At 45.0% G+C, this 25,572-nt stretch overlaps 1 protein-coding gene across 1 annotated transcript in view; it reads left to right on the top strand.

Annotated features, from left to right (window-relative positions):
* Positions 1 to 25,572, top strand: part of PLCD1 (phospholipase C delta 1) — a 44,384-nt gene that overhangs the window by 6,594 nt on the left and 12,218 nt on the right. The window contains exons 3-8 of the mRNA XM_084306669.1: positions 10,167 to 10,395; positions 15,288 to 15,417; positions 19,852 to 20,080; positions 21,671 to 21,872; positions 23,610 to 23,754; positions 24,797 to 24,946. Of these exons, the coding sequence (XP_084162795.1) occupies positions 10,167 to 10,395; positions 15,288 to 15,417; positions 19,852 to 20,080; positions 21,671 to 21,872; positions 23,610 to 23,754; positions 24,797 to 24,946 (1,085 nt within the window). The remainder of the gene's footprint in view (positions 1 to 10,166; positions 10,396 to 15,287; positions 15,418 to 19,851; positions 20,081 to 21,670; positions 21,873 to 23,609; positions 23,755 to 24,796; positions 24,947 to 25,572) is intronic.

The raw sequence follows: 25,572 nt of genomic DNA, 5'->3' as shown, positions 1-25,572 counted from the left end.
TTCACACCTTTCCCCACAGAAAGTTTTTTTTATTTTTTTTATCATCAAGAGACCAGGAAGGGAGACAAGGCAGCTGAGGCACAGCTGTCCTTGCTGCTCTGAAAAAGCAAAGGGCAGCAACGAAGCTGCTGGCTCTGCACCTTTATGCCCTGCTGGCTGTAGAAGCGTGCCTGATGTCATGTTGACCAACCAAGCACGATGGGGCAGGCCACGTCCCACACGCTCCTGGGAGGACGTGCAGGTCTGCTGGAGGTGCTGGCACAAGTTTTTGGGAGGTTTGGATGGCCACCTTGGGGCTGCTTTCAGCAAGCACAGTGGATGTGCCTGAACCTGGAAGTCAACAGGAGAGATGAATGCAGGACTGATGCCACCCATTTTCCCATGCCTTTCTCCTCTCTTGGTCCTCCGGGACCTTTCGTTCCCAAGTTTTCAGAGTGATTGCTGGGTTTGGGTTTGTTTATCGGGCATTTGACTTCACCAGGATGCTTTGTGTTTAGGTACAGAGAGGATTGCCCCTGGTTCACGTTGTGTCCTCTGGCAGGTTTTATTGCTGTGGCCACCTTCTCGTTTGGTTTGGTGTGTGTAGGCAGTCAGAAGACAGAGGAAGAGTTCAGGATCACTGATTTTATACACAAAAACAAGAATTTCAAGGCGAGTCTCTCCAGAGGGTCACCCTTCCTGGTTAACAGATTCCAGTGCACTCCAGTGCAAAGCCTTTCTAAAACTGATGATAAGCTGCTTTTTTTTTAAGGAAGGAAAAAGAATGAGCTGAATGGAAACTGGGAGGTTTGAGCAGCAAGGCCTAATCTTATCTGCAGCTGAACTCAGAGCAGGCATATGGAGACACCTCAGAGGAGCAAAGTCTGGATAGGGTAAGGGTTATGTTTTTTATTTGGGCAGTTTCCTGTTATTCCTCTTGCTGTTCTTATAATCAGGCAGAAAAGCTACTCGTAAACCATTGTGTGGTGGTGTCTGTAGGAGATAAAACTGCGGATCTCTAGGGATAGACAGGAGAATCTCAGCTGATTGAAGTTGAAAAAAAAACAACATATCAGGGCTGTCACAGGCACAGATGTTGCCTGGGCCAGATACAAGGCATACAACCATTACCTTCCTCTGCCTTTATTTTAAACAACTGGAAATTTAGATTGGATGCTGTCTTGATATCTCTTATTACCTACAGGGCTTTTTTGGGGGAATAAGCTGCCCTTCTAATACGGTTGCTACACAGGAGGAATGTAATCCATTTTTTCCCTTTTTATCCATAATCCATTATTTTTCAATACTTCCATTTAGGCCCAAGGAATGAGTTTTGCAAAAAGCCCCTGAAGCACCTTAAGGGGACAGTTCTCCAACAAATGTTAAACCATGATCCATCGGGGTTCAAGTGGCAGGATTAACAGTTTGGGGGCAAAAGAAGAGGTTTGTGCAAGGGGGCTGGTAGACAGCCAGTTCAGTCAGTGCCTGTTCTCTCCTGAGCATCATTATGGTGGGAGAGAAGGGAGGCAGAGGGGATTGCACTCAAGAAGCAGCAACCTGTCAGTAACACTGCCTTGGCTAGCTGTGGTCAAAGATCAGGTCTCATCTACACATGCAAAAGAATAGAAAGCCACGTGCTGCTTTCAGTGAAATCAATTTTTGAAAGTTTTTTTCCTAAACCGGCTGAAATCCCCAGCTTGAGCTCACTTAAGCCAGCCTCAATCCCTTCAGAAACTCTCTGAACTTGAGGATCTGTAGGATGGTTGAAAACTTTCCAGTGAAACACCCTTTGGGGCGGTTGGTGGAAAAACAGACTATTCAGAGGAGGAAGGAAAAGGCTGAATGAGTGGTTTAGATTCAAGGATACTACATCAGGGCCCCAGAGGAGCAGGTACCTCGCTGCCTCCTGCACCCTTTCTCTGTTGGAAGCTCAGGGAGATGACGTTTCCCATGACAGCCATGAGCGAGCTTCGCACACCACACAGGGGGTGACTCAGTGGGGGTGCTTCGTTGAGTCATGAACTGTGCAATCAAGAAACAAGTTTAAGCGTTTTGGCTCAAACATTGCAATTTCTAGCCAAAAGCTTTACTGAAGTACTACTATTGTTGTATTTTTTTTTCTTTACTTTGGTTAAAAGAAAACAGTTTGGGAAGCAATTTGCAGAGGCAAGCTATGCTTGCACAACTGTTTAAATGAAGATTGTATTATTATTTTAAAGCATGAAATCGATATTTTCATCTAATGATTAATTAGCTTCAGTATTAAAAATGCACAGAACTTGTTCCAGTTCCTCCCAATTCCAACCCAATTATAGGATATTTTATACAGTTTAAAGCTTTATAATACTCTGTACTACCAGTGTTCAGCAGAAAACTTTTTCCTTCAGTTTTCAGTTCTGTTATATTTAGGAACACCCTTAAAACACCACGTGATGAGCATACTGTACCATTTTTATGGATGGATGAACGATTGCCTCCATTGAATCAATGCTCTGAACTTGCCTTTAGAAGAACAGAAAGGACATGGTATTGCTCTGTGCCTGCTCAAGTCAAGAAGTAAAAACTTTAAGTTGTTCCTGCGGATCTGATGAGTGCCAAAAGTCAACAGAAATTCTCAGCAACCTGTATGCACATAGCAGGAAACTGACTACACCAACAGCTTCCTTCTGGAGCTGGTTAGGCAGTTTCTCTAGGAATAGTTGCCTTCACGATCAGACATGTATTTGTCCCTGGAAAAATATTTGCTGATGTGAATATGTTATGCAAGGCAGCCATCAGCTGTGAAAACAAAACCGTCTGTCTGTGGGTCTCATTAGTTTTTTATCAAAATCATTCAACCCATAAAACAAGTCACTTCAATTGCAGAGCTGCCTGTTTTTTCGATTTGATTTTAAATCAGGCCACTGCGTGAGTTTCTGGGACAGTTTTCATCACAGGCAGTCTGCTGGCAAATACCGACCTTATTCTCTATAGCAAGTTAAATGCAAAGGTGGAAGTGGTAAGAGCCTTAGATCCAAATTTAGTGGCAGGAGAAGTAGAAACTAGTGGCAAAAATAGTTTGCAGGGACTTGCTTGTGGTGTGTGGAATGTAAATAGAGATCACTATTTATATCAGCGCCCCGATCTGTGTGGCTTATACAGAAAGATTGGGTAAAGACCTCTTATTAAAATGTATTCCTGAACAACCTGTGAAATTACACGTGCGTTATATCAGTGGTTGTCAGCTGGTGACACACACCAGCAATGAGGGCAGGCTGCCGGGCAGCAGATCTCCAGTACAAACCATGTGCTGAGCAAGTTGGTGGAGGGGGAGCGAAGAGAGCGGGTGAGGAATCAGCAGTTGAGAGCTGGAGTAATTCAGACACAGAGAGAAGGGAGAGCAATGTGGTCAGAGCTAAGAAGGCACAGTACAGGGGGGCTCAATCTAAACCCACCCTCGAATCATGATGCAAAAGCATCCATCAGTGATGAGGGTGCTGGATGACCTTTGGTGTTCCCAGTCCAGGAATTTGATGTGCTCCTACTCCTGCTGATTACAAAGGTCCCGATCCCAACTGCATTTAGCCACTAGCATCAGTTGTCTATGGTGAAACTGAAAGCAGCTAAAGTGCTTTTCCTGGGGGCAAAACCAAGGAGAGAAGCAGCACACAGTGCCAGTTTGCCCCATGTGCTCAGCGTGTTGCAAAATCCGTGTAGTCTCACTGCAGCCCCTCAGGCTGGCAGGGCTATGCTGGGGGCAGGTAGCAGCTTTTGTCGGTTCTTGGCAAGATGCTAAAGCAACCTGGCTGAGCTGTGGTCGGAGAAGGGGTGATCTCTGCAGAAATGCAGTGTTGTGTGCAAATATGGTGCGAGCTATTAACAGCTCAGTGCATTTCTCGTCTGCGTTTCCTGACAGTAAACAGAAGTGACTTACTAAGGCAATTAGAGAGGGATGGAGTAATTCAGCGTGACTGGATGCCACACTGCAGACATCATTTGTTAATGAAGGGGAAGTAGGATATGGAAAGGGAAGGATCTGAAGAGCATTTGCCCCACAGTGAAAAAAATTTTCCCCCTCCTCCCAAGGCCAACTGTTTTGGCAGTGCCTCCATGTGTCCATACATTGTCCATACATCTCCCTCTTTATCAGCAAAGGCACAAGTAAGAAGCAGCTTGTTGTCCATGTCCTTCACATCCTTAGTGGTTTGCAGATGTGGGTTCAGTTCCTTGTCTCTCTTTTCTGTAAGAGTCTTGACAAATCATCTCCCCTCAAAGGGCTACCTTTCAATCAGGAGGAAGGTAAAGGGATTGCTTTCTGCCTCTGCTCCTCCTTTTTCTGTATTTTTTTTTAGGATTACCAAAGTGATCTACTGTCCACATTCCTAGCACAGTCTGGATGTTTTATATTCGGAGCAATGACTGGAGAAGAGATGGACGTTGCCCCTGGAGCAGAGGCCAGTGGCCAGGGCTCGTCTTTCACACAAGTGCTCTAATCATGAGGCACCTTGTCAGGCTCGTACTTCTGGCTCTTCAGCATTTGTATTTTTGGCTGCCAAATGGCTCCCTGTGCGTATATGTGACTCTTGATGCTCTGGTGTTGCTGCTTTTAGGGTGAAGGGGAGGTCAAATTAGGGTCCCTCTCCCTACTGCCTCCTGAGGGATTGGTTCCCTCACAAATGGGCCTCCCGCTGTGCAGGGCTGTAGGGCATCAGTCCTTGCACTGAGGTGGGCATAAGAGTACCTCACGGAGGGTGGTGAGGCTGGCCCAGGTCCTGGTGGAAGGCAGGTGGGGAGCCTTTCCCTCAGGAGCCACCCTTGGGGAGAAATCCTAGAATTCTGGAATCATTAAGATTGGAAGAGACCTTCAAGAACATCTGGTCCAACCATCCCCCTACCACCAATATCACCACTAAGCCATGTCCCCAAGCACCACGTCCAACCTCTCCTTGAACACCCCCAGGGACGGTGACTCCACCACCTCCCTGGGCAACCCGTCCCAGTGCCTGACTGCTCTTTCTGAGCAGAAATGTCTCCTCATTGCCAACCTGAACCTCCCCTGGAACAACTTGAGGCCATTCCTTCTAGTCCTATCACTAAAGTAATAGTGGCTCCTAGGGCCTGGGGGAGCTTTTGGGTCACACAGAAGCAGAGGTGAGGCTCTGAACCCGCTCAGTAAGGTTTTGTGGGTCACTGTGTTGGACCTGAGCTCTTGCATGCTCTCTAAGTCTGCTTTCAGGCACATCGGTGTGAGTCACAGTTTTTGTCTTCCTTCAAAGGAGGTGTTCCTTGTCCTTCTGCATGAGGGGATGAGCTTGTAAGTGTAGCAGCAAACTCCTTGAAAGGCATGAAGAGAGAAATATAAAACAGAAGAGACTCCCAAAAGAGACACTCCTTGAAAATATTGGGCTGTTGAAACTGGTCTCCTGTATTCTGTGGGCCTGATTCACACCTGCTAATGCCATGGGTGAAATGGGAGAAGGGCACAGGACCAAGGAAGGGAGGTGCATGGGGGCACAAGAATAAAAAGAAAATTCTCACATCTCCATGAGACTGAGAGGAGTAATCTCAGTGGCTCCAGGGAATGCTGGTGTATGTCCATGTGAGCAGGGAGCTATGACCATCAGCTGTGGCGCTGGCCAAGAAGGCTGACCGGCATGTAACCTGTTTGACTCAATGTCTGGAGGCCGGGGAGGACACAAGCTTCCTTGTGTGATGCTTCATTATTTTGGGCTTTCCACAAACCAACTTTTCAGCAGACAAAAACACTTAAGAGAAGCAGATGCAAACTTTTCAGATTCCCTTTTGCTTGTGGTTACCTCCCCACTGTGGCGTGATGGGGAAGGACCGGGAGAGGTTGCAGGGATATGTGATTGATCGGTGTCTGCTGTAACTGCACCTCTTCTGTAAATCACTTCTCTGTCCCCCACTTCTTTCTGATCTCTCCTTGCAGCTAGCTCATCTGAGAACACAGTTGGTTTGGGACTGCTAATACAGCACAGTCTTTGTCCAGGAGCAGCTGATAATGTATTCATGCTGGACTAAGATTTTCCAGAAAAGAGATAACATTTGCAGATGGCTTGGGCTGACTCCTTTGGCTTCAGCTTTTATATTGATAGATGAAAGCAGTACATATGACCAAGCAACGGAAAGCTTTAAAAAATGTCCTCCTTTGCTTTTTTAATGGTTCCTGTGCTGATAGTTTCTCTTGTCTCTTGTGTGACAACAGTAGACATTGATCTTGTTTCTCAGCCTTCCTTGTACTTTTTCTGCATGGGGACATTCTGTGCCCTCCATCATCCTCTTCTCAGCAGTATACTCCATGGAGATCAAGGCAGCCCTTCCAGCTACAGGTTTTCAATCTTTTTTCCTCCCACACAACTCACTTTTTTTTTCCAGTGGATTCACTTTGCCAGATAACGGTTTCCAAAGAATACATTCTAAATTTCCAATATTTAACATCAGATTTTCTAGTCTTGGAAACACTCTGTCATTGCCAACCCAAAGTTTAGGGATTGATTGCACAAGCAGAGTAGCTAGTTGGTCTGAAGGGATAATAACTTAGGAGCCAAGCAGTGGTGAGCAGTTGGCAGGTGATGAGGAACAACAGGATGATCCTTCCACTTGCACTGCCATAACCAAAGGACACCAGGAGTGGAGCAGAATCACCTGCTTATGGACCATCTGCATGGCACACATCTGCCTCTGAGATGCTCAGCCTGGGCTTCCTTTCTGGTCAAGGATCCACTGTAGCTGTAGATTTAGGCTTTGATTTCTCACATGCTAAAGTTTATTTCTAAATAGGACAGAAAGTTTGTGTTCCAAAAGTTTTTTTTTTCTCTCTTTTTTTTTTTTTTCCATTGCTTATAAAAGGAGCCTAACTAAGATACTGAGATTTAGGTATTTTGACTGAGCTGAATCCCTTTAAACATCACGGCATCCTTTACAATAAAGGTGTAAACTGTGCAGTGCTACATAAGGCACAATCCCTGTCATTTGCCCAATATGCTGGTTAACAAGCAAACTCAGCAGAAAGGCTCTCCACCAGCAGCCTAGCTTCAAGGGAATTGCAGCCCTTTTCTTCGAAAGATAGTTTTAGCACTCAAAACCATAAGCTTTCACTCTGAAGTAAGTTGGCCAGATAATGTAATTCCACAGCAGCCCATCCCATCCCATCCCAACCCGAACTTCTCCTCCTCTCCCCTCCGTCTGTTCCACTCTTGGCCTTCACCAAGTGAAAATAAGACCACACAAAGGTAATTGCTCATCATCAGAGAGGAGCTTTGCCAACTCCAGGAAGGGTCTCACGGCATCTTCTTATATAGACACCAAATCAGCAGAGTGTTATGGAAGGTGTTTGATCACCCCAACGCATGGTGGGAATTTAAAGCAAATGTCAAGTGTTGGTTTTGGACAGTCGCTAATTTTTGGAAATTGTAGGGTTTTTTTTGCTGAGTGTGTGTGTTTTTTCCCCACAGCTGAGCTATATCATGACTGCCCTGGGGAAAAAGGGAGATTTTTAAACTCTGATGAGCATCCAGTGAATTTTGGGTGATCCCAGGGCAGCCATGCTAAAAATATGCAGGGTGGATATTGAGTTGTGTATTTCTGCAGTGTTGAATTTGGATGAATTGGCACTGTAACAGTGAAAATGAACCAATTTAAATGAAGGAATAGGTTAAATCTTTTTCTTTTGGGGGGTAAATTTCTCAAGTTTCTCTTACTCAGCTAAATAGTAGAGATATTTTACACTCACATATGGTTTTTAACAAAGCTCCTTGAAGACAAGCACGAACAAAATCAGTCTCATACCTCCATGAGACAGGAATTAATATTTACCCATATTTTTCATTCTGGAATAGGTTTTTCAGTTTGAAATCTGGTTTTAGGCATGTGTGTTACTGAAGATGTCTGGATATCTCTGTGGTGGTTTTACTCAGCTAGGCTGCTGAGCTCCCCTACAGTTGCTCTCACTTCCCTTCCTCTAAGGGAAAGAGGGAAGAATATTTTGAAAAGGGCTCAAAGGCTAAGGACATGGAGATCACTCAACATGGGCGGCATCTCCCTCAGCCCCCCTGCTCCTGCGTGGGCTCCTCTCCATGGATCGCAGCTCCGGCCTGGGGCCTGCTCCTGTGAGGGCTCTCCATGGGCCGCAGCCTCCTCCAGGCCACATCCACCTGCTCCACCGGGGGCTCCTCCACGGGCTGCAGTGTGGAGATCTGCTCCATGTGGGACCCATGGGCTGCAGGGGGACAGCCTGCTCCACCAGGGGCCTCTCCACAGGCCGCAGGGGAACTTGTGCCGTCTGCCTGGAGCACCTCCTGCCCTCCTGCTGCACTCACCTTGGGGGCTGCAGGGCTGGGTCTCACTCCTCACCCTCCCAGCTGCTGTTGTGCAGAAGTTTTTTCCGCTTTCTTAAATCTGCTCTCCTAGAGGCACAAATAACATCACTTATTGACTCAGCTCTGGCCAGACGCAGATCCCTTTGGAGCCTGCTGAAACTGGCCCATATGTAACATGGGGCAGCTGCTGGATTCTTCTCACTGCAGCCCACCTACTACCAAAACCTTGCCACATAAACCAAATACAATCTCTCAGGTGTGCTATCTTTTGTGTGTGTGCCCTGAGATGAATGTAGATGCTTGCAAAATGTTAACTGGTCTGTCAAACCCCAAGGCAAATGAAACTGGACGTTCTCAGTTATTGACTCCAACACCATTTTCAAACAGTTTTTCCATCTAGTGTATGTAAGTGCCATCCCTATTTAGGTGTTAAGTTTCTCAGCATCAAATCTGATTAAGCAGTGTCTGCCCTTTTCTCTCAGGCCTGTGTAGATGTATTAAGTGGCCCATCAACTCCAGAAATACAAAAGGAGGCTGTGTGTGCTGCTGGGAGAGCTCAGTTTCTGAGCTTTCCTGCTTTCATCAGAGCTTGAGGGCACCAGCAATGCTCTCAGATCAGAGTAGGGCTGCCTCAGTTACATACCTTTGCTTCACGTACTTTGTTGAATACACGACTCTTTCTGGACTGCCTTGTGTGTATGCATGGCAAACTTGGTGTGCCTTCAGGGCTTGTTTCCACTAGCCTAGGGTCAGAGATGGAAACGGGAGGGTTTGAAAGCTGTGTGTGTATTGCTTGCTGACAGCTACGAGGATCAAGTCTGCCTTTGGCAGGGGTGTGGACGGATCGTGGGTGACACCAAACTGCTCTGAGGCTTTGGTCTTTGTCTCCCCAGTTTTTACTAGTATGACTGAGAAGCGTATATGGGATTTTAAATTTTACCTTCTCACTTTCTGCAAACGATTTTGGTCCCTCTCATCTCCCCGTGGGCTGTTAGAAATCTTTGTTTCCAGTTCTGAGACTAGAATAGCCAAAGGTTATTTGATTGATGGGGTGAGGTCCTGTTGATCATGATCCTCCGGTCTTTCAAGTGCTTATTGATTACATGGCATCTAATACTATGCCCAAGAGAAATCTTAGTTGTGTCTAAAACGCCAAAAGCACCCAAGCATTTTCCAGAGGAGGATTAGTGTTTTGTCTCCCTGTGTTTATAGAGGGGTGAGGAAAACACAAACAGATGAAGCCAAAAAAGCAATCAGTGATTTCTGGTGTCCTTTTTCAGAAGCATGGAAAGGAGCATGGATTTGAGAAACTGGTAGCTCCTGTCTCTGAATATCAGTGTCACAGGTTGGACACTTGAAAATGATGGTCTCAGTGATAAACGGTCTCAGTGATAAATCCAGGTCCAGATTTACAGAGGAAAGTGGACAGACCTACTGGGTTACCTGACCCTGTTCATGGGGAGGCATAGACCCATCTCCCTCACTCACAGACAGGGGCAGAGGTCAAGGCAGAGATGCTCCAAGGACTGGAGCCAGCCTTGACAGTGACTGATAAGTCATAAACATGGTATCACAGTATGGCATACATGCATATTCTGAGTCTCTGTTAAATAAAGGACATGGGAAAAGAGCAAAGGAGAGGTGTTGGGGGTTTTGTATGTTTGTTTTCTTGCTCCGTCTGTGCCTTTTCATTTGATCTTTCTGCAGCAACAAAGTTTGTGGAAGGCAGAAAAGAGAAGGGAATCCTCCGGCTGTGGGAGGGAGAGGTTGCAGGAAAAGGAAAAAGAGTAATTTCTGAATATCCATCACCAAATAGAGATAAGGATGACTGAACCCCTGCTGACAACAGGCTCTGCTTTCTTTCCACAGTCTCCATTGAAGATATTCGGGATGTGAGGTCAGGCCATAAAACAGAAGGTATGGAAAAATACGCCAAGGATGTACCAGAGTATCGCTGCTTTTCCATCGTCTTCAAAGACCAGCGGAAAAACCTGGACCTCATTGCGAGTTCAGAGGACGATGCCAACCACTGGGTCCGCGGCCTTGGGAAAATCATAGCCCACAGCAACTCCATGAACCAGAAACAGAAACTCCAACAGTATCCTTTGCCTTGTAAAGTGATTAATCACACACAAAGAAGCACTTGTCCTTCTCAGTGGGTGGAGATAGTAGACTAGACCCCTTTTTTCCTATTGGCCCTGGGCACCGAGTTTTCTCTCACATTGATTTTGCACCCAGGCAAATCCCTGGTTTCCAGTGCTTTTTTTTCCTTTCCTACAAGCGAGAGTGGAGTCAGGCTCCACATAGCTCCTTAAGTAAAGAATTGCCCCTTTCAGGGATCTCTAGATAAAACAATCATTATCTTTTGTATTCTTCAGGGGTCTGTTTCACTTGCATTGCAGTAAACTCCAGGACAGGCACTTTTTGGCAAGGCATAAAAAGCCTGTATTGTTTATCATGTTTCTCAGCAATACAAGGCAAGGGAACTGATTCTCCTCTTCTCTCTGCCAAGTTTACTGTAGGGTAGCTCCTCTGACTTTAGTGAAACTACTCCTTATTTGCCTCAGCATGGGAGGAAGTTTTGCCCTGAAAGAGTTTGCAGTCACTCTAGAGAAAATGCAGACACAGAAGGGAAAAGGAGCAAAGCAGGAAAGAAGAGTGAATTAGCTGTGAGAAGGAGAGTGAGATGGTTATTGGGTGAAATCCTGGCTTTGCTGAATTCCCAGGGAATTTTCCCCAGGGCCAAGTTTCACTCAGTAAGTTGCTTTGTGACCACAAGTCTTGCATCCATGTAAAAGCAGAATATCTGTGGGTGTAGCTTTTGCTTGATTTTCTAGGATCCCTGTGTGCCTGAGGCTGTGGCCGTAACATATGAACCTGCTGGCCAATTTCACCCTGATTTGACAGAGCAGCAGGGGTCATAAAATATTAAGTTCCTTTAAGCTCTACGAAAATAGGCATCCCGCTATCAGAGAGGAAAACAGATAGTGCTTGCAGTGAGGGGAGGCTGCGTGAGCTTCATGCCTGGTTCAACATCAAAGAATTTGCGCAGAGGAAGGGAGATGTGAAGTCCTCAGCTGGGGAAAATCACAAAACTGGAGTCTGAGCCTGAGCTGGCCCCGGGGAGCCTTGCCCTCAGTCAAGGCTTCACTCCATGCGGGTTCCCTGCTGGGTAATAATGTACTGGTGATGAAGGAAACGGCACATAAATGCTGAGCTTTCATCAGGCTTTACTCTTCTGTGGGTTCTCTGAAGCCTAATAAGCACTTGCACAGCCATAGAGCAGCTTCTTTAAAGGAATAAGATTCCATTAGTTCCGATGTGCATATGGTGGTGTGTTTATCTCTTGCCCTATGAGTATCATTTCAGGTGTTTTTTCAAGCTTTAGCCTCTAAGCTGTGCCAGCAGTTGTGTGTCCATGGTGGCAGGGAGCAGTCCCCAGGCAAGCTGAAATCCTGCAGCTCCAGTGCTGATAGAAATGGTACAGCCTGGCAGTTTTCCTTTTGAATGTGAAGGCTGCCCCCACCCCGTGGTGCGTGGGGGAAATCTGGACTACAGAAACTTGTCCCTGGAGCATGTCAAAATTGACTATATTGCTGAAAATCTTCCCCGTAAGAAGAGACCAGATCACTGAGGGGAGGGGGGTAAATAACAATGACATTTGCAAGGGAAGAAAGCTGTAAATTTCCAGCGTGGAAAAGTGCCTCACTGTCTTTGGAAAGCAGAATCAGAGCTAAATGGGGTTGGTAGGCAAGCCGTATTTCTGGAAGAGTAATTACTGTGCAGTGCTGGCTTCCAATCTGGGATTGTCTCAGGCCATTTAACGTAACCTGGAATTACAGAACAGCATGATTTCTCATTTGAAATTTGATGATGTTTAATTAAAGCCTGGGATTTTAAATTTAGTCTGTCTTCACTGGGTTTGCTTGGCAGCGTGGGCTTACTCAGATCTTACTTAAACCTCAGAAGTGTTCTCTGCATCTGTGAGCACAGAAGGGGAAGAGTCAGTTGTGGAGGAGAAGTGTTGGGTCCCCTGCTTGGCCCCCATCACTGGAGAACTGCCTTGCTGTGGGTCTTTTCCAGCCTTCAAGACCCTGCAAAGCAAGTAAGGGCTGAGCAAGATTTTGAAAACAAGTTTTGAGAGCAAAGAACATGCTAGTGACAGGTGGGATTTGTTATAACCGTGGTAGCAAGGGACTGGAATTAGTGTCTTATGTGACCTCTCCAGTTCTATATACCTACAAGATAAAACCTCCTCGTGCTTGGAGTATTTCTGATGTTCTTGTGCATACAGTAGTGTTTTACTAAGCCTCAGATTTCTCCCTCAACAAGTTGGCATAGGTTGTTAAGCTAACATTGCAGGTATGTGCACAGGGATGACTTTAGGCCAGAAAATACAGGGAACTTTTCATTAGGGTAGCATGGCACCGCCTGCTTCAATTCTGGAATGTATATATGAGCTTTTCTTCTGGTCAGGAGTCACTTACCAGAAGTTTTGCAGCATTTCTGTTCCAAGCACATTCATGGGATGTCTGCCAGATGGTTTCAGTCATCCCTCTTTGGTTTCGCATAGAAAGCTGGTAGTCCTGAAGCTGGCAGATGCTTTGAAAACAAGGGGCAGGAAGCAGGCACTCTGAACGTATACAGGAATGGGACCAGCTCCTTCCTAGTTCTCCAGGCCCAAGTAAGCTGCGTAAAGTGAAAGGAAGACCCACAACCAGGGCAGCAAAGCAGTGTTTGTATCAGATGAGAAGAATTTCAGTCTAAGTGCTTAGTTCACCCAGCTCCTCTAAGCTCTCTCAAACCTGAGGGGATCCAGATGCATGAGGAGTTTGGGTCTTCTGAGACTGAACACTGCTTGCTGAAATAACAGGCTGAGGCTCCACTTGTCTGTAGTCTCATTTTTCTCACCCTCGTGGTGAGAGGCCCTGCTGTGTGCCTCTGCTCTTTGCGGGCTCTCTGATTTCCCTCCCGCGTTGCTCAGCCTTTCTGGGAGCAATAGCAGAGAAAAGCATCCATCTGCAGTCAGACCCAGGCATATTCTTTTGTGGTTCCCTTTTACTGTTCGCATACTGCTTTCCAGAGTGGACTTTGGATATGTGCATGAGCTTTGGGTGCTCGTGATCAGTGAAAATGACCACAGACTCGTAAAAAAGCGTGGTTTGCTTTTGCAGTGGCTAGAGCAAACAGTGTAATTCCTACACAGAATTAGTAGCCACTCCTGCTGCCCACGTCTGGCTACGACATACAGGCTTTCCTCTTGGCTCCCTAGAGGTGTGCATTACTCCTGTCCTTTTAGGGGAGCTAAAGGTGGTGCAGGGGTTGGGTGGGAATGGGTGGCCCTGCTCTTGGCACTGCGTTGATGTACTGAGCAGATTGATGCTCTTGGAGCACAGTTGGTGTTCTCCACCCTGGGGAGGATGGTGGTGTGCTCCCAGCAGAGCATCCCTGGGAGAGCTCACATAGGAGCTTCGTGTCTCAAACTTGGTTTTATAGGGAACTGCTCCCAGCCAGAGCCTGGTACAGGGCCTTGGAGTATCCTTGGGAGCCAGGGCAAATGTAGCCTCTCTTTATTTTCATTTCCATGTGTATAAAAGAGGAATATTAATATTACCAGGCTAAGAGGGATGCAGCGTGAGGTCATGGTTTAGCACCTGCCAAGATTTTTAAAGACAGAAAGTTCATCTTTCCATGAGACCAACAACACTAACAAACAGTTTACACATATTTCCAAGTGTCTGGAAATATTTTAATCCAGTGGTAGCTCTGGTGAATACCCTCTTTCAGGGTTATGTCTATAGCCCTTAAAGGCTGTCAGTTAGCACCTCTTTTTGGAGGTGATTTTGAAAGGACCAGATAAAATGTTATGGCACTATATGTCCCAGCTGGTATTTGCTAATTCTGAAGTTTACTCTGTTTAACATCCAGATCAAGCATTTTTTATTTTTATTTTTTAATGAATTTGAAGCAATGCTTCCTGTGCAAGACATAGCTGGTTAGATTCATGGAGATCTAATTGTTACTTCCATCCTTTTTCTATTGAAAAATAGGAGATTCTTCTGGGTGACCTTTGTCATTTGACAGTTAAAGCAAATTAGAGAGAGACAGCTGTTTGATGCAAAAAAAAACCAAAACACATTAAAACAAAACAAACAAACAAACAAAAACCAACAAACTCCAAGGTATGTCAACTGTATAACATTATTTTCCAGGTGGACTAAAAGAACATGGGAGACCCAGTTCAGATTAACTTGTGTCACATTAAGAAGCTCATTTTTTGTAGTAATTTCTTTAGATCCATAGATATTATATACTATTATCACAGTAGGATACAGGAATGGACCTTGTGTATTTTATAGAGGAAAGTCAAGATCCATAAAGTTTGTATTGATTTTGATTTTGGCTTACTACAAAGTTCTTTAAGACTATTTAGGAAGAAATCCCTAAACAAATACAGAAGCTGAAGGTGAGTAAGAAGATAAATACTAACGTTTCTTTTGGAGAATCCCTGTTCAGTGTTCAATTTGATACACTGAATATCAGTCAAATCCTTAATGATTATTTTCCTGTACTTGGGATTAGTTTCCTGTACTTCTACTCCCTCCTCTCTCCCCTCTTAACACTCTGGAGCAGAATGCACTTACTTTTGTAAGAGAGAGATTGGACTGTTTTGTGATGTGGCTGTGACGAGAAACTCCTACAGGGTAAATAGAGCTGGTCCAGCTTTGGCCAGGTAGTTAAAAGCTTTCCCCAGGTCATGATAGCTTGTATTACGGAGCATTTTGTTGCTGCCAAAGCACCGTTGTGCCCTTTCAGAGCAGAAGGTGAGCTGATGCAAGCTGTTCAGTGGGAGGGTGCTGATTTACAGCAGCATGGAGAGGTGGTTCAGAGTCTTTAGAAGGAACTTCCCTCCTTACCCCCAGGGGCTACAGAGGGGTGGTGTTTGGACAATGTACTGATCTGGAAAGATTTCCTTACATCATCCTGCAGTTGGATTCATACCTGCCTGCGGAAAGCTGATAAGAACAAAGACAACAAGATGAGCTTGAAAGAGCTCAAGAACTTCCTAAAAGAAGTGAACATTGAAGTTGATGACTATCATGCCAAGGAGATTTTCCAGGTAACAAGTGCAAGCAGATGAAGTACTTGCTGTTGGCTGAGGACAAGGTCTCCTGCTGCTTTCAGCTTTGGTTGGGGAACTAAAGTGAATTCATAGCATCTTTACTTGTACTAAGGAAGGATGTGGGGGCTTTGGTGCTCAACAGATTCCTACAAACAACTGAGTTAGGGCAGCATAGTGCTTTTGGTGTAGTTATCACAGAATCACAGAATTTTCTAGGTTGGAAGAGACCTCAAGGTCATCGAGTCCAACCTCTGACCTAACGCTAACAGTCCCCACTAAACCATTTCCCTAAAGTTATACTAAAGTGTTCTTTCTTTACCATCGATACCCAATTTTACCTGCGTTCAGAGAAGAGGAGACATGAACATGGATAGAGAGAGAAAACGAAAAAAGCAGAGTGTAGGTGCACTTTGAGTCCCAGGCGTTTCAGGAGTTCTGTGTGCCATAACCACATATCAATGCCTAAGCCTACTTGAAATCAGTTTGGTTAAAATTATGAATCCTTTACCTTCCCAGGGGAGGAGGATTCCAAGTGACTTGCGTAAACAAATGTGACATTGCACCTAGACCTGGAAGAGTCTGGTTGCTCTAATAGCCCAAGGTACATTCAATCCACTTGGGACATAAACTTCTAATAAATCTAACTCAAGATTCAGCTGCCGGCTGAGCCTATCTGAAGATAAGAAAGGGATGAAAAATTCTAAGTTGTTTTAAGAGTCTTTCTAAACGAGCTTTCCTGCTGAGGTGAGATAAAACATCTGGATAATTTCCAGACTTCCATCCTGTCTGAAGAAGGATTTGAATTCATGGGTGGGCAGTTTCAGAAATGCTGTTTCTGATCAGTGGTAAACGTGGGTGGTTGCAGGTACAGGCAGTAATTGTTCTGCTCCTTCCTGTAAGCAGATAACAGGGGAGGTTGGCAAGGTCTCGCTAGGACCTTCCCCCAGAGGACGAGTTTTCTAATCCTTAATTTATGGAGGTTATTCTCCCTTTGGTAGCTCTGAAGGAGCGATGGGAAGGTGGGCAGCAGATTTTGAAAATTTTAATCTTGCAAAATCCTTCAGATAGGCTGCTTGCTGTGGCTGGCATATCCTATGGTTTGTTCCCTGTTCAGGAAAACCCTGGAAGAATAGCAATAAGGCTGGAATTCCTCTGGTGGAGTTAGGAGTCTCCAGTGCAGGCACATACATTGAAAGTAATCACCAGTTCCTTCGCTGCCTTTGCAGTCTGTATAGATAAAGCAAATAATGGAGACTGGGGTTGTGAATCACCTCATCCTAAAGGAGGTATCTCGCATGCATCAGAGGTATCTCGATGAATCAGTCCCTAAATCTTCAAACACCAAACATCTGAAAATACACCTTTTATCTTCAGAGGCACGGTCTCCTTTTCATTCAATGAACCTCTTCAGTTATGGCAATAGTTAGAAGGGAGCAGTAGGAGTGGAAACTTGCCCAAGTTCAGTTCACTTTTTGCTTAAGGACTCCCAAGTAGTAACTAAGCCCTGACTTATCCCATCTAAATCCAGACTGCTAGTTGAAGTGCCCTCATTAGACATGTAATTGTTCTAAGCTTCCTGTATAGCCAGCGGAAAGAGAGGAGGTTAATTAACCTTCTGAATTAACCTTCGGGAGGTTAATTCATATCTCTTGTGGGGTGAATTGCCTCTAGGGAGTGTCTGTCTCACTCCGTTTGACCACTGAGTTATCCTAAAGCAATTACATATTCATTTTATATATTACCTAAATATAGATGGATTGAGAGACATTACAGTGTATTAAAATGGTGATCTTCTTTACTGTCTTTGTGAGTTTTTCTTCATTTAGTCACAGGAAGGAAGGGTGACCAAGGATTTAAGAGGGAGCTACAGGGCACGCTCTCACATTTTTCTTGCTTTTTGTCACATAACTCCGTGTCCGTGTCTAGGTTTCAGACACACCTAAGTAAGACGTATGCAAAGCAGCCAGAAACTGTGCAAATCCTGTAATTGCTCACTTCATTTCAACCTGGATGTTCATTCTGGTGCATCAGAAAGGGTCTGACTCTTTCTGGCAAATGAAGGTTCATTCAGAACTCGTGGTTTATGGTGCATATGAGTGAGCTAAAATACAGCCTTTTGTGTTGAGAGTCTCTCTCTCATACAGCGCTCTTGTAGCCCAAGCAGAAAAAGCCCAGTTTTACACCACGTATCTGATCCATCCTGGAATCTGACTATGATGCCAATGCTGTTGTGCTATGTTCATCACAGCCTATAATGGCCACTAATGAACAAAATTCCTAAGGGACATTAATTATAATGCTAGCTTCCTAGGAGTCATATCATGTTATTTTCTGTGTTTTGTCTTAAAGAAAAGAATGCCTGCCATTCACAGCATTGCTGCAGTCTCCACCAGCTGGTTTCCGTCTTTACACTCCTTTTTCAACTGCTAAATTTTGATGCTCAGCTTAGCTTGTGAGATCTGCCAAAGCCACAGGACAGGATCATACAGAGGTGGAAGGCAGCAAGGAAAAGATGTTTCCTGGACAGCTCAAACTCATTTTGAAGATGTCTCTAGCATTGAGCATTTAATGGGTTGTTCTATCCCTGAGATTAGCCCACGGCTTTTAACCATCCGATTCTGAAATCAGAACATGTTGAACTTTTTGTTCTTGGTTCAGTTTGTGAAATGCAATGTATCAAGATTGTTTTGTTTGGTACTGTAAGTGTACCATAAACTGCAAGTGAAGGGCTCCAGTGGAGGCATTGCATGGGGATAAGCAGTGTCATTATCATCTTGCTTGGAGAGCTGCCAAAGCCGCTGTGGCCATTGCTGAGATCATTAGAAGGGTTAGGCTGAGATTAGTGTGATGATTGGCATGACTGAGACATTCATTCTGCTCGTAAAAGCCAGGACAATAGCTCTATCTGTCATAAGCGATCAAAGATCAAAAACAATTAAATTCCTCTGGTTTGACAAGTCGCCACATGTCAGCTAAGGCACAGTAACTGACAGCAAGTTGTCCATCTCGAGGGCGAGATGAAATGCACTCCTACCTCCTTGGAGTGGTGTGGAGCACGTGCTGCATGATCAGACCCAAAGAACAGTTTTTAGGCCCAAAACTAAGTAAGGCAATCCATGTTCTGCAAGCTCTTTAAGTTCTGTTGGAGGTTTGGCATCCACGCCAAAAGTTAGGTTTTTCAGACTTACCTGAAATGTAGGATGTCAGGAGGCTGTATGAGATGAGGGCACCACTGCTGAGGGGCTGTCTCGCTGTATTGATAGAGAGGGAATCATTGTAGTAATAAGACATTAACTTAAAGTGGGTCAAATGCTGAAATTTCTGGGAAAGCACACTCTGAAAAAGTGTAATGCTCCCTGCCATAAGTGATTCCTCTGAGATAGGCTCCTGCTTGCCATTGCAGCTTCTTTTGCTCGGTCGTATTTACTGCAGAGGTGTACATCCCAGAGATAACTGGAGAATAGTTGTTCACCCCTCTGTGGGGAATTCTGCTAGGAAAAAACAACAAAATTCCTATCAGGATTTGCCACAGGGAAAAAAAAAAAAAAAGAAAAAAAAAAAGATGCAAAATTGAACCTGGGAATATTTTAAATAAACTGGAAATATGTATTGTTGGAAAAGATGTTGTCCTTCATGGAGACACTAAATTGCATATCTTAAACTGCTGATCTTCTGTGATCAGCCAAGTCCTTGACTGCATTGTGCCACCAGAGTTGTTATTGAGTAAAGAAGTTTAAACCGTAGAGAAGCACGGGAGCGTGAAGAATTTGAATTACAGCTCCTTGAGAAGCTGATACATGACTTGAAATTTTGTGGAGATTTTGCTACGTGGTGATTTTTGCAGAAGAATAGATAATTTCCATGACAAGAGTTATTTTTGTCCACTTACTTAAACAAGCACATATTTAGCAGGGTTTTTTAAAGTCAGTTTTGATGCTCTCTTTGCAACCAGCCCTACTAAATAGCCTTGACAGTCTCTTGAGACCTGAGTTCAGACCTACTAGGATCAAGGGGAAGGCCTTTTCCACTTATGAGATTTTAGGCCATGGTTTCTATCAATTTAAGAGGCACTGAGTTAATTTTTTCCCTATGTTCCTTCAAGGAATCTCAAGAGATGCATTTCTTTTGACCCTTGATTTATGCTTAGACTGTAAAGACCCTTCCTTTTAACTCGTGTTTTGCACAGCACATAGTTCTGTGGAGCCTGGTGCTCTTCAGCATAGAGATAATATGAATAAATAATAATGACTGTAACCATTATGTGACTGTTGGCCTTGTCAATGAGAACCATCGACCACGCTTCTCATTCACTGGCCAGTAACCGTTTCCAATTATTTTGTGTTCTGCGTTGTGTAGCCCTGGTGCAGATTACGGCTGGCATATGCCAAAAGGAAAGAAGGTTTTCACTCCTTCTCCCCTCTACGTTTACAGCACTGTGACAAGTCCAAAACAGAGGCTCTGGAGGATGATGAGATAGAGGAATTTTACAAGATATTGACAGAGAGAAAGGAAATAGACAAGATCTTCCAAAAGTATGCAGATGCGGAAGGGCTCATGTCCTGCCAGAACCTAGTGAGGTTCCTCTACGAGACACAACAAGAAGAAGATGCTGTTGTTGCTGCACCTCCCTTAATTCAGAGATACGAGCCCAACGAATTAGGTAGGTTCGAAACCCTGGTTGTCTTGGGTCATAATCTTGCTATCTTCATGAACTCTGAATTGCTTTTCTGTTGTTTTCTTCTGCAGCTATATATATTTTTTTTTTCCTTGAAATTGTTTTCAATTCATTTTCAATTTCAATTTCAATTAAATTGTTTTTTTTGTTGGGGCACATTAGCAGCTCTAAGAGAGGAGGGGACACGAGAACCCAGGGAATAGTTATGTTCATTTTTGGCTTAGGCACACTGAGCAGCTGGAGAGGGGTTGGCATGCAGTTGGTTACAAGGCAGTGAAATTCCCATGGGTAAGGAAGGCTCTGATAGCTTATTCAAATGTCAAGATCTCAGGTGGCTTGCGAGGTTAAGAATATAGCAACATTTCTGCTCTTCAGAAGCAGGAATGGAGGCAAATATTCTTGAATGTGAGCACCTGAAAATCTATAAGTTGATGAGATCTCTGAGTAGAGGGCCAACAAGGTGACAGTTGTTTAGGAGAGCAATCACAGAACTGTTTTTCTGCTCAGAAATTAAGCAAAACAGCAGACTGCAGCATGGTGAGGGGCCTGGAGAACAAGTCCTACGAGGAGCGGCTGAGGGAGCTGGGCTTGTTCAGCCTGGAGAAGAGGAGGCTCAGGGGCGACCTTATTGCTCTCTATAGGTACCTCAAGGGAGGCTGTAGCGAGGTGGGGGTTGGCCTGTTCTCCCACGTGCCTGGTGACAGGACGAGGGGGAATGGGCTTAAGTTGAGCCAGGGGAGTTTTAGGTTAGATGTTAGGAAGAACTTCTTCACTGAAAGGGTTGTTAGACATTGGAACAGGCTGCCCAGGGAAGTGGTGGAGGCACCATCCCTGGAAGTCTTCAAAAGACGTTTAGATGTAGAGCTTAGGGATATGGTTTAGTGGAGGGCTGTTAGCGTTAGGTTGGAGGTTGGACTCGATGACCTTGAGGTCTCTTCCAACCTAGAAATTCTGTGATTCTGTGATTCTGTGATTCTGTGATTTGGAGGACACGTTCAAGAAACCAGCGCTGAATCATAGGCTGCCTCGGTGCTGTCCTGGTATACCTTCGTGAGAGGGATGATACTTCGCAGATTGAAAATAGGACAGAAATCTAGCTCAGTCCTTCAAGATGGGGAGATACTAATTCTCTCCCAAATTTGCATTATTTTTCATTTACTCTGTGCAAATCTTGTACTCATTGGATAATCTAGGCAGGATTTATCTGTCCATGTTTAGACATCTGACAATGTCTGTGTTGGCATGAAAGAGGCTTGAAGTGCTCAAATGGAGATTTTTGTACTATAGCTATCTAGAAGCAGGTGAAGTAAATGCTGTCTTTGGCACTTTTAGGTCTTATCGAGGACGGTAAGTGCTGTAAGAGCCTGCTCGTGAAGGGATTTTAAAAGCATTTTCCGACAGAGGAAGCTGTCACCATTGTCTGAACAGCATCAATATCTACCATTAGCTGAATGCCTGGGGAGCACGTTTTACCTTTGGGATCCCCTGGAGATCAGCAGGCATCATGGTGAAGATGGCACCACTACCTGGTCATGTCAGATTTTAACAAGGGGTTTCTGTCTATTTATCTGGCAGCCAAGAAACGTAACGCCATGACCAAAGACGGTTTCCTGATGTACTTGCTGTCTGATGATGGGAATATATTCAATTCCTCACACCGTAAAGTTTACCAGGACATGACTCAACCTCTCAGCCACTACTTTGTGTCATCCTCACACAATACCTACCTAATGGAAGACCAGCTTACAGGTCCTAGCAGCACAGAAGCCTACATCAGGTAATGTATGGGTGTGTGTATTTATGTGTTTAAGTGCCTGTGAGGTGCTGATCTCTTTCTTATAGAAGACATCAGGTGCTTGAGGCACATTGATATAAGACACCAGTGCTGCTAGATGTAAGAGAACCAAGAAGCAGTCTGTCACCCTGAGACCAGGGAACGTTGCACTTTGTCCTGGGTCTCTGCTGAACCCCATGTGGTGTTCTTCTGACTGTAAGATAAATAATTACTATATTTTGGGGCAGGGGAGTCCCTCCCCAGCTCTTCTGTAGCCCCCTTTAGGCACTGGCAGGTTGTTGTAAGGTCTCTCCTGAGCCTTCTCTTCTCCAGGCTGAATAAGCCCAACTCCTTCAGCCTCAATATGGCATGGGATCATGTGTGAAAGAGCTTAGAGGGTGCAGAGATTTCTGGGATAAAGCTGGACAGCTGTGTAGAGACTGGAAGAAGCCCAAAATGATGCATAATGTCATGACATTTGCAATCCTTACTGCCTTTTGGGACTATCAGCATAGACGATTCCTTAGAGCCATACTGGGGTTTGTCTTGGAGAAGGCTAGCTGGAGTGATCCAAAAAAGATATGGGATGTGAGCTAACGCAGTGGTGTGAGTGATCAGGAATCTTCTGCCTGGTCTCTCTAGCTGTTTAGCTGCTCCCACATAATCCCTGGACAGAACAGTAAGTGTTGCCTGCTTTTGCCTTTAACAGTGACTGCTGTCTGACGTCTCACGGCCAGATGTTTTCAGTGGCCTTTATTAACTTGCACAAACACCTTATCTTGCTTCTGTTGTCACCTGTGCTTTTATCAAGTGAGACAGTGTTTCCTTATAAGCAAGTCAATGACTGTAATTCTGTCTTTGTATATGATTTATCTGATTACCAGGGAATAATGGCTATCTTGAGTCACAAGCTTGAAGGGGTAGAGAGTGAAATCTGGCACAAACTACTGAAAGTAGCTGTTTAGATTCCTATTACAGTATCATAACATTACAAAATTACATTCTGGCTGTAAAATAAATAAATCCCGTGATTCTTATTGCAATGAGTTAAAGAAGATGTGTTACGTGAAATGTATGTAAAAGAAAAAAGATCACTTCCTAGGCAGGTAAGTCTTTACAGGGGGAACCTCTATTTGAAAATAAATGAAAATAAGAGTATGGGTATGTAGAAGGGGGAGTTTCAAAGGGGAACTCAATCTGTAGATTCTGTTTGGGAAACTGGTCCTCAGCAGTCTCCCCAGCTGTGACTGAGTTTCTCTGTCTCCCTCCCTGACATCCCTGTGGATCCATCCCTTGTGTCTTATCCGTCCAGAGGAAGAAGGCACATCATCCAGCCTTCACGAGCTATTTTTTAAGGCTATCTTTCTTCCAATCTAACCACTCTTGATTTTCTCTTCTCTTCACCATCTTGGGGAAAAGACTCTGGGCACAGACATGAGTGCCCTTTCTCATCTGGCTCTTACAATGTCTCCTTCTTTGGATAGTCTTTACTTTCATGACTTTCTTTCTGAGATCCCAGTGTTCTTTCCTTGCTCAACCTTAAGCTCTCTTTGTCAGCTCCGAGCTCTCCTGGTCCCATCCTTATTCCATCTGCTTTCCTGTTTTTCCAAGCTCCTCTTTTCTCCTTTTCTCCCTGAACTTCCCATCAACCTTCCCAGGCAATACCTGTGGCCGATCCACTCTCACTTTGAGACAGAGCCAAAGGTTTAAAACCCAACCAGGTCCCTTCTTTGTTTCCAGAGCCCTCACCAAAGGCTGCCGCTGTGTGGAGCTGGACTGCTGGGACGGCCCTAACTCGGAACCCATCATTTATCATGGCTACACCCTCACCTCCAAGATCCTCTTCAGCGATGTCATTAAGGCCATCAAGAACTATGCTTTCAAAGTAAGGACGAGAGACCTGGGACCCTCTAAGATTTCTCATATTACACAGTTCAAGACCGATAGCAGATCTCTGCCCTTCCAGTAGAGAGCGTAAAGAATGAAGACTTGACTTTAACTTTTCTTATGAGTAGAATATGTCCCTCCGTCTAGGCATCCTTGTTCTGCTTTCTGCAGAGATCTGTTCCTGAAAGTCATTGGTGAGATAAGGCACTGCCAGGGGATGAGTTTAAATCTGTACCAGCACAGCTGGATACTGGATCCCACTGCAATGAAAATAACGTCCAACATCTTGAATATACCTGGTAGAAAATGCAAATGAGCTTTGGATTTGCTTGGCTTTGACGTCTCAGGGTCTGTCCCTAGTTTGCAGGAATTAAGTGTGTGCGCCTTGGAGGGAGTCGTGCGAAGGACAGTTTCTGCTCAGGTTTAAAAGGAACGAGCAGGTCTAGACTCTGGAATGGCAGTCCTGGGCTAGCAGCCTTTAAAAATCCTTGGGTTTGTCCAGACTGACTGCTCTTTTTGCTATTTTCCTTCAGTGCACTTGACTTGAGAACCAGACCCAAGTTTCCCTTGGGGCTCTTAGGTAGTGGCAAAGCAATACCTTCAGCACACAGAATGTCTGGGGGGCTTCAGGGAACCACATTAGTCCTGTGCAGGAAAGGAGGAAGGATTCAGATCACTTAAGGATCTGAACAAACTCAGGGACTTGCAAAGCTCCCTTCCCAGTCTTTCTGTGAGGCAAGAGGTGTTCAACCTATGGTGCAAGCGGAGAATGGAGACACAGGGAGCCTCACCAAACTGCTCTGGCAAGCCCAAAGCAGGCATCCTGGTCCAGCCTGCTGCTGTGTCCATTGGATTACCATTTCTGGAAGGCATCAGCATAGATCTGAGCAGCTATCACACACATCTGAATTATTCCATTTTTTGTCCCTGCCATTGACACACTCATTTCCAGAGCAAACAACACAGAGGTTTTATATCAATTGCTATAGACCGGTGAATTTACCGAGTTCACTGATGATGGATGTTATGTCTTGTCCTAGACCTCACCATACCCTGTCATCATCTCCCTGGAGAACCACTGCAGCCTCGACCAGCAGAAGGTCATGGCTCAGCACATGACGACGATCCTGCAGGACATGCTCTTGGTGGCCCCGGTCGATGGAAGCAAATCGCAGTTCCCGTCCCCAGAGGTGAGCAAGGCCACTCTAGCACTTTCTGCCCTCTGAAGGTGGGATAAGAGCAAGGTCTGTCTTCTTGCTGGGTGCCAGCTGGGGGACTATATGCCTGAGGGGTGGTGGGAACTACACTTGCTGAGGAACAGAGCTTGTTTGTGAACAGTGGTGGAATAGGAAATAGGAGTAGCTAGAAATAGCTTCTGCACATCAAGCTCCAAAATGACCTCTTGCTCCTTGTTTGCTGTGCGAGATTTCACAGGAGACATTCCCGAGGCACTGAGGACATTCCTGGTCCATTTACTGAGGCTAGGCAATTTCCTTAATCCCATGAGGAGAGGATGTAAGGGAGCTGAGTCTTGTGGATCTATCTTGTATCTGCTCCCACACCCCAAACCTGAATACAGCCTCATTCGGGCTAATCCTCTGAAGCACAGGCAGGTTGCTGCACATGAAGGGAAGATTAGCTCCACAAGAAGTGACTACAAATTGTCTCGGTGTTTTTGATCCAGCAAGTCTGGGCACTGCCTGATTTCATGGTAGGTGAGGCATTTTGCTCGGTGTTGAGGGATGTAGCATACACTTCCCTCCTCCTTTAGTGCCTCAGGTACACTACCGTGGAGATCCAAACTGCTGATTAGGAA

Source organism: Netta rufina (assembly GCF_964035555.1).
Source record: "Netta rufina genome assembly, chromosome: 2".
NCBI lineage: Eukaryota > Metazoa > Chordata > Aves > Anseriformes > Anatidae > Netta > Netta rufina.
The sequence above is the reverse complement of the archived record's forward strand: the minus strand, read 5'-3'. Positions and strand labels throughout refer to the sequence as shown.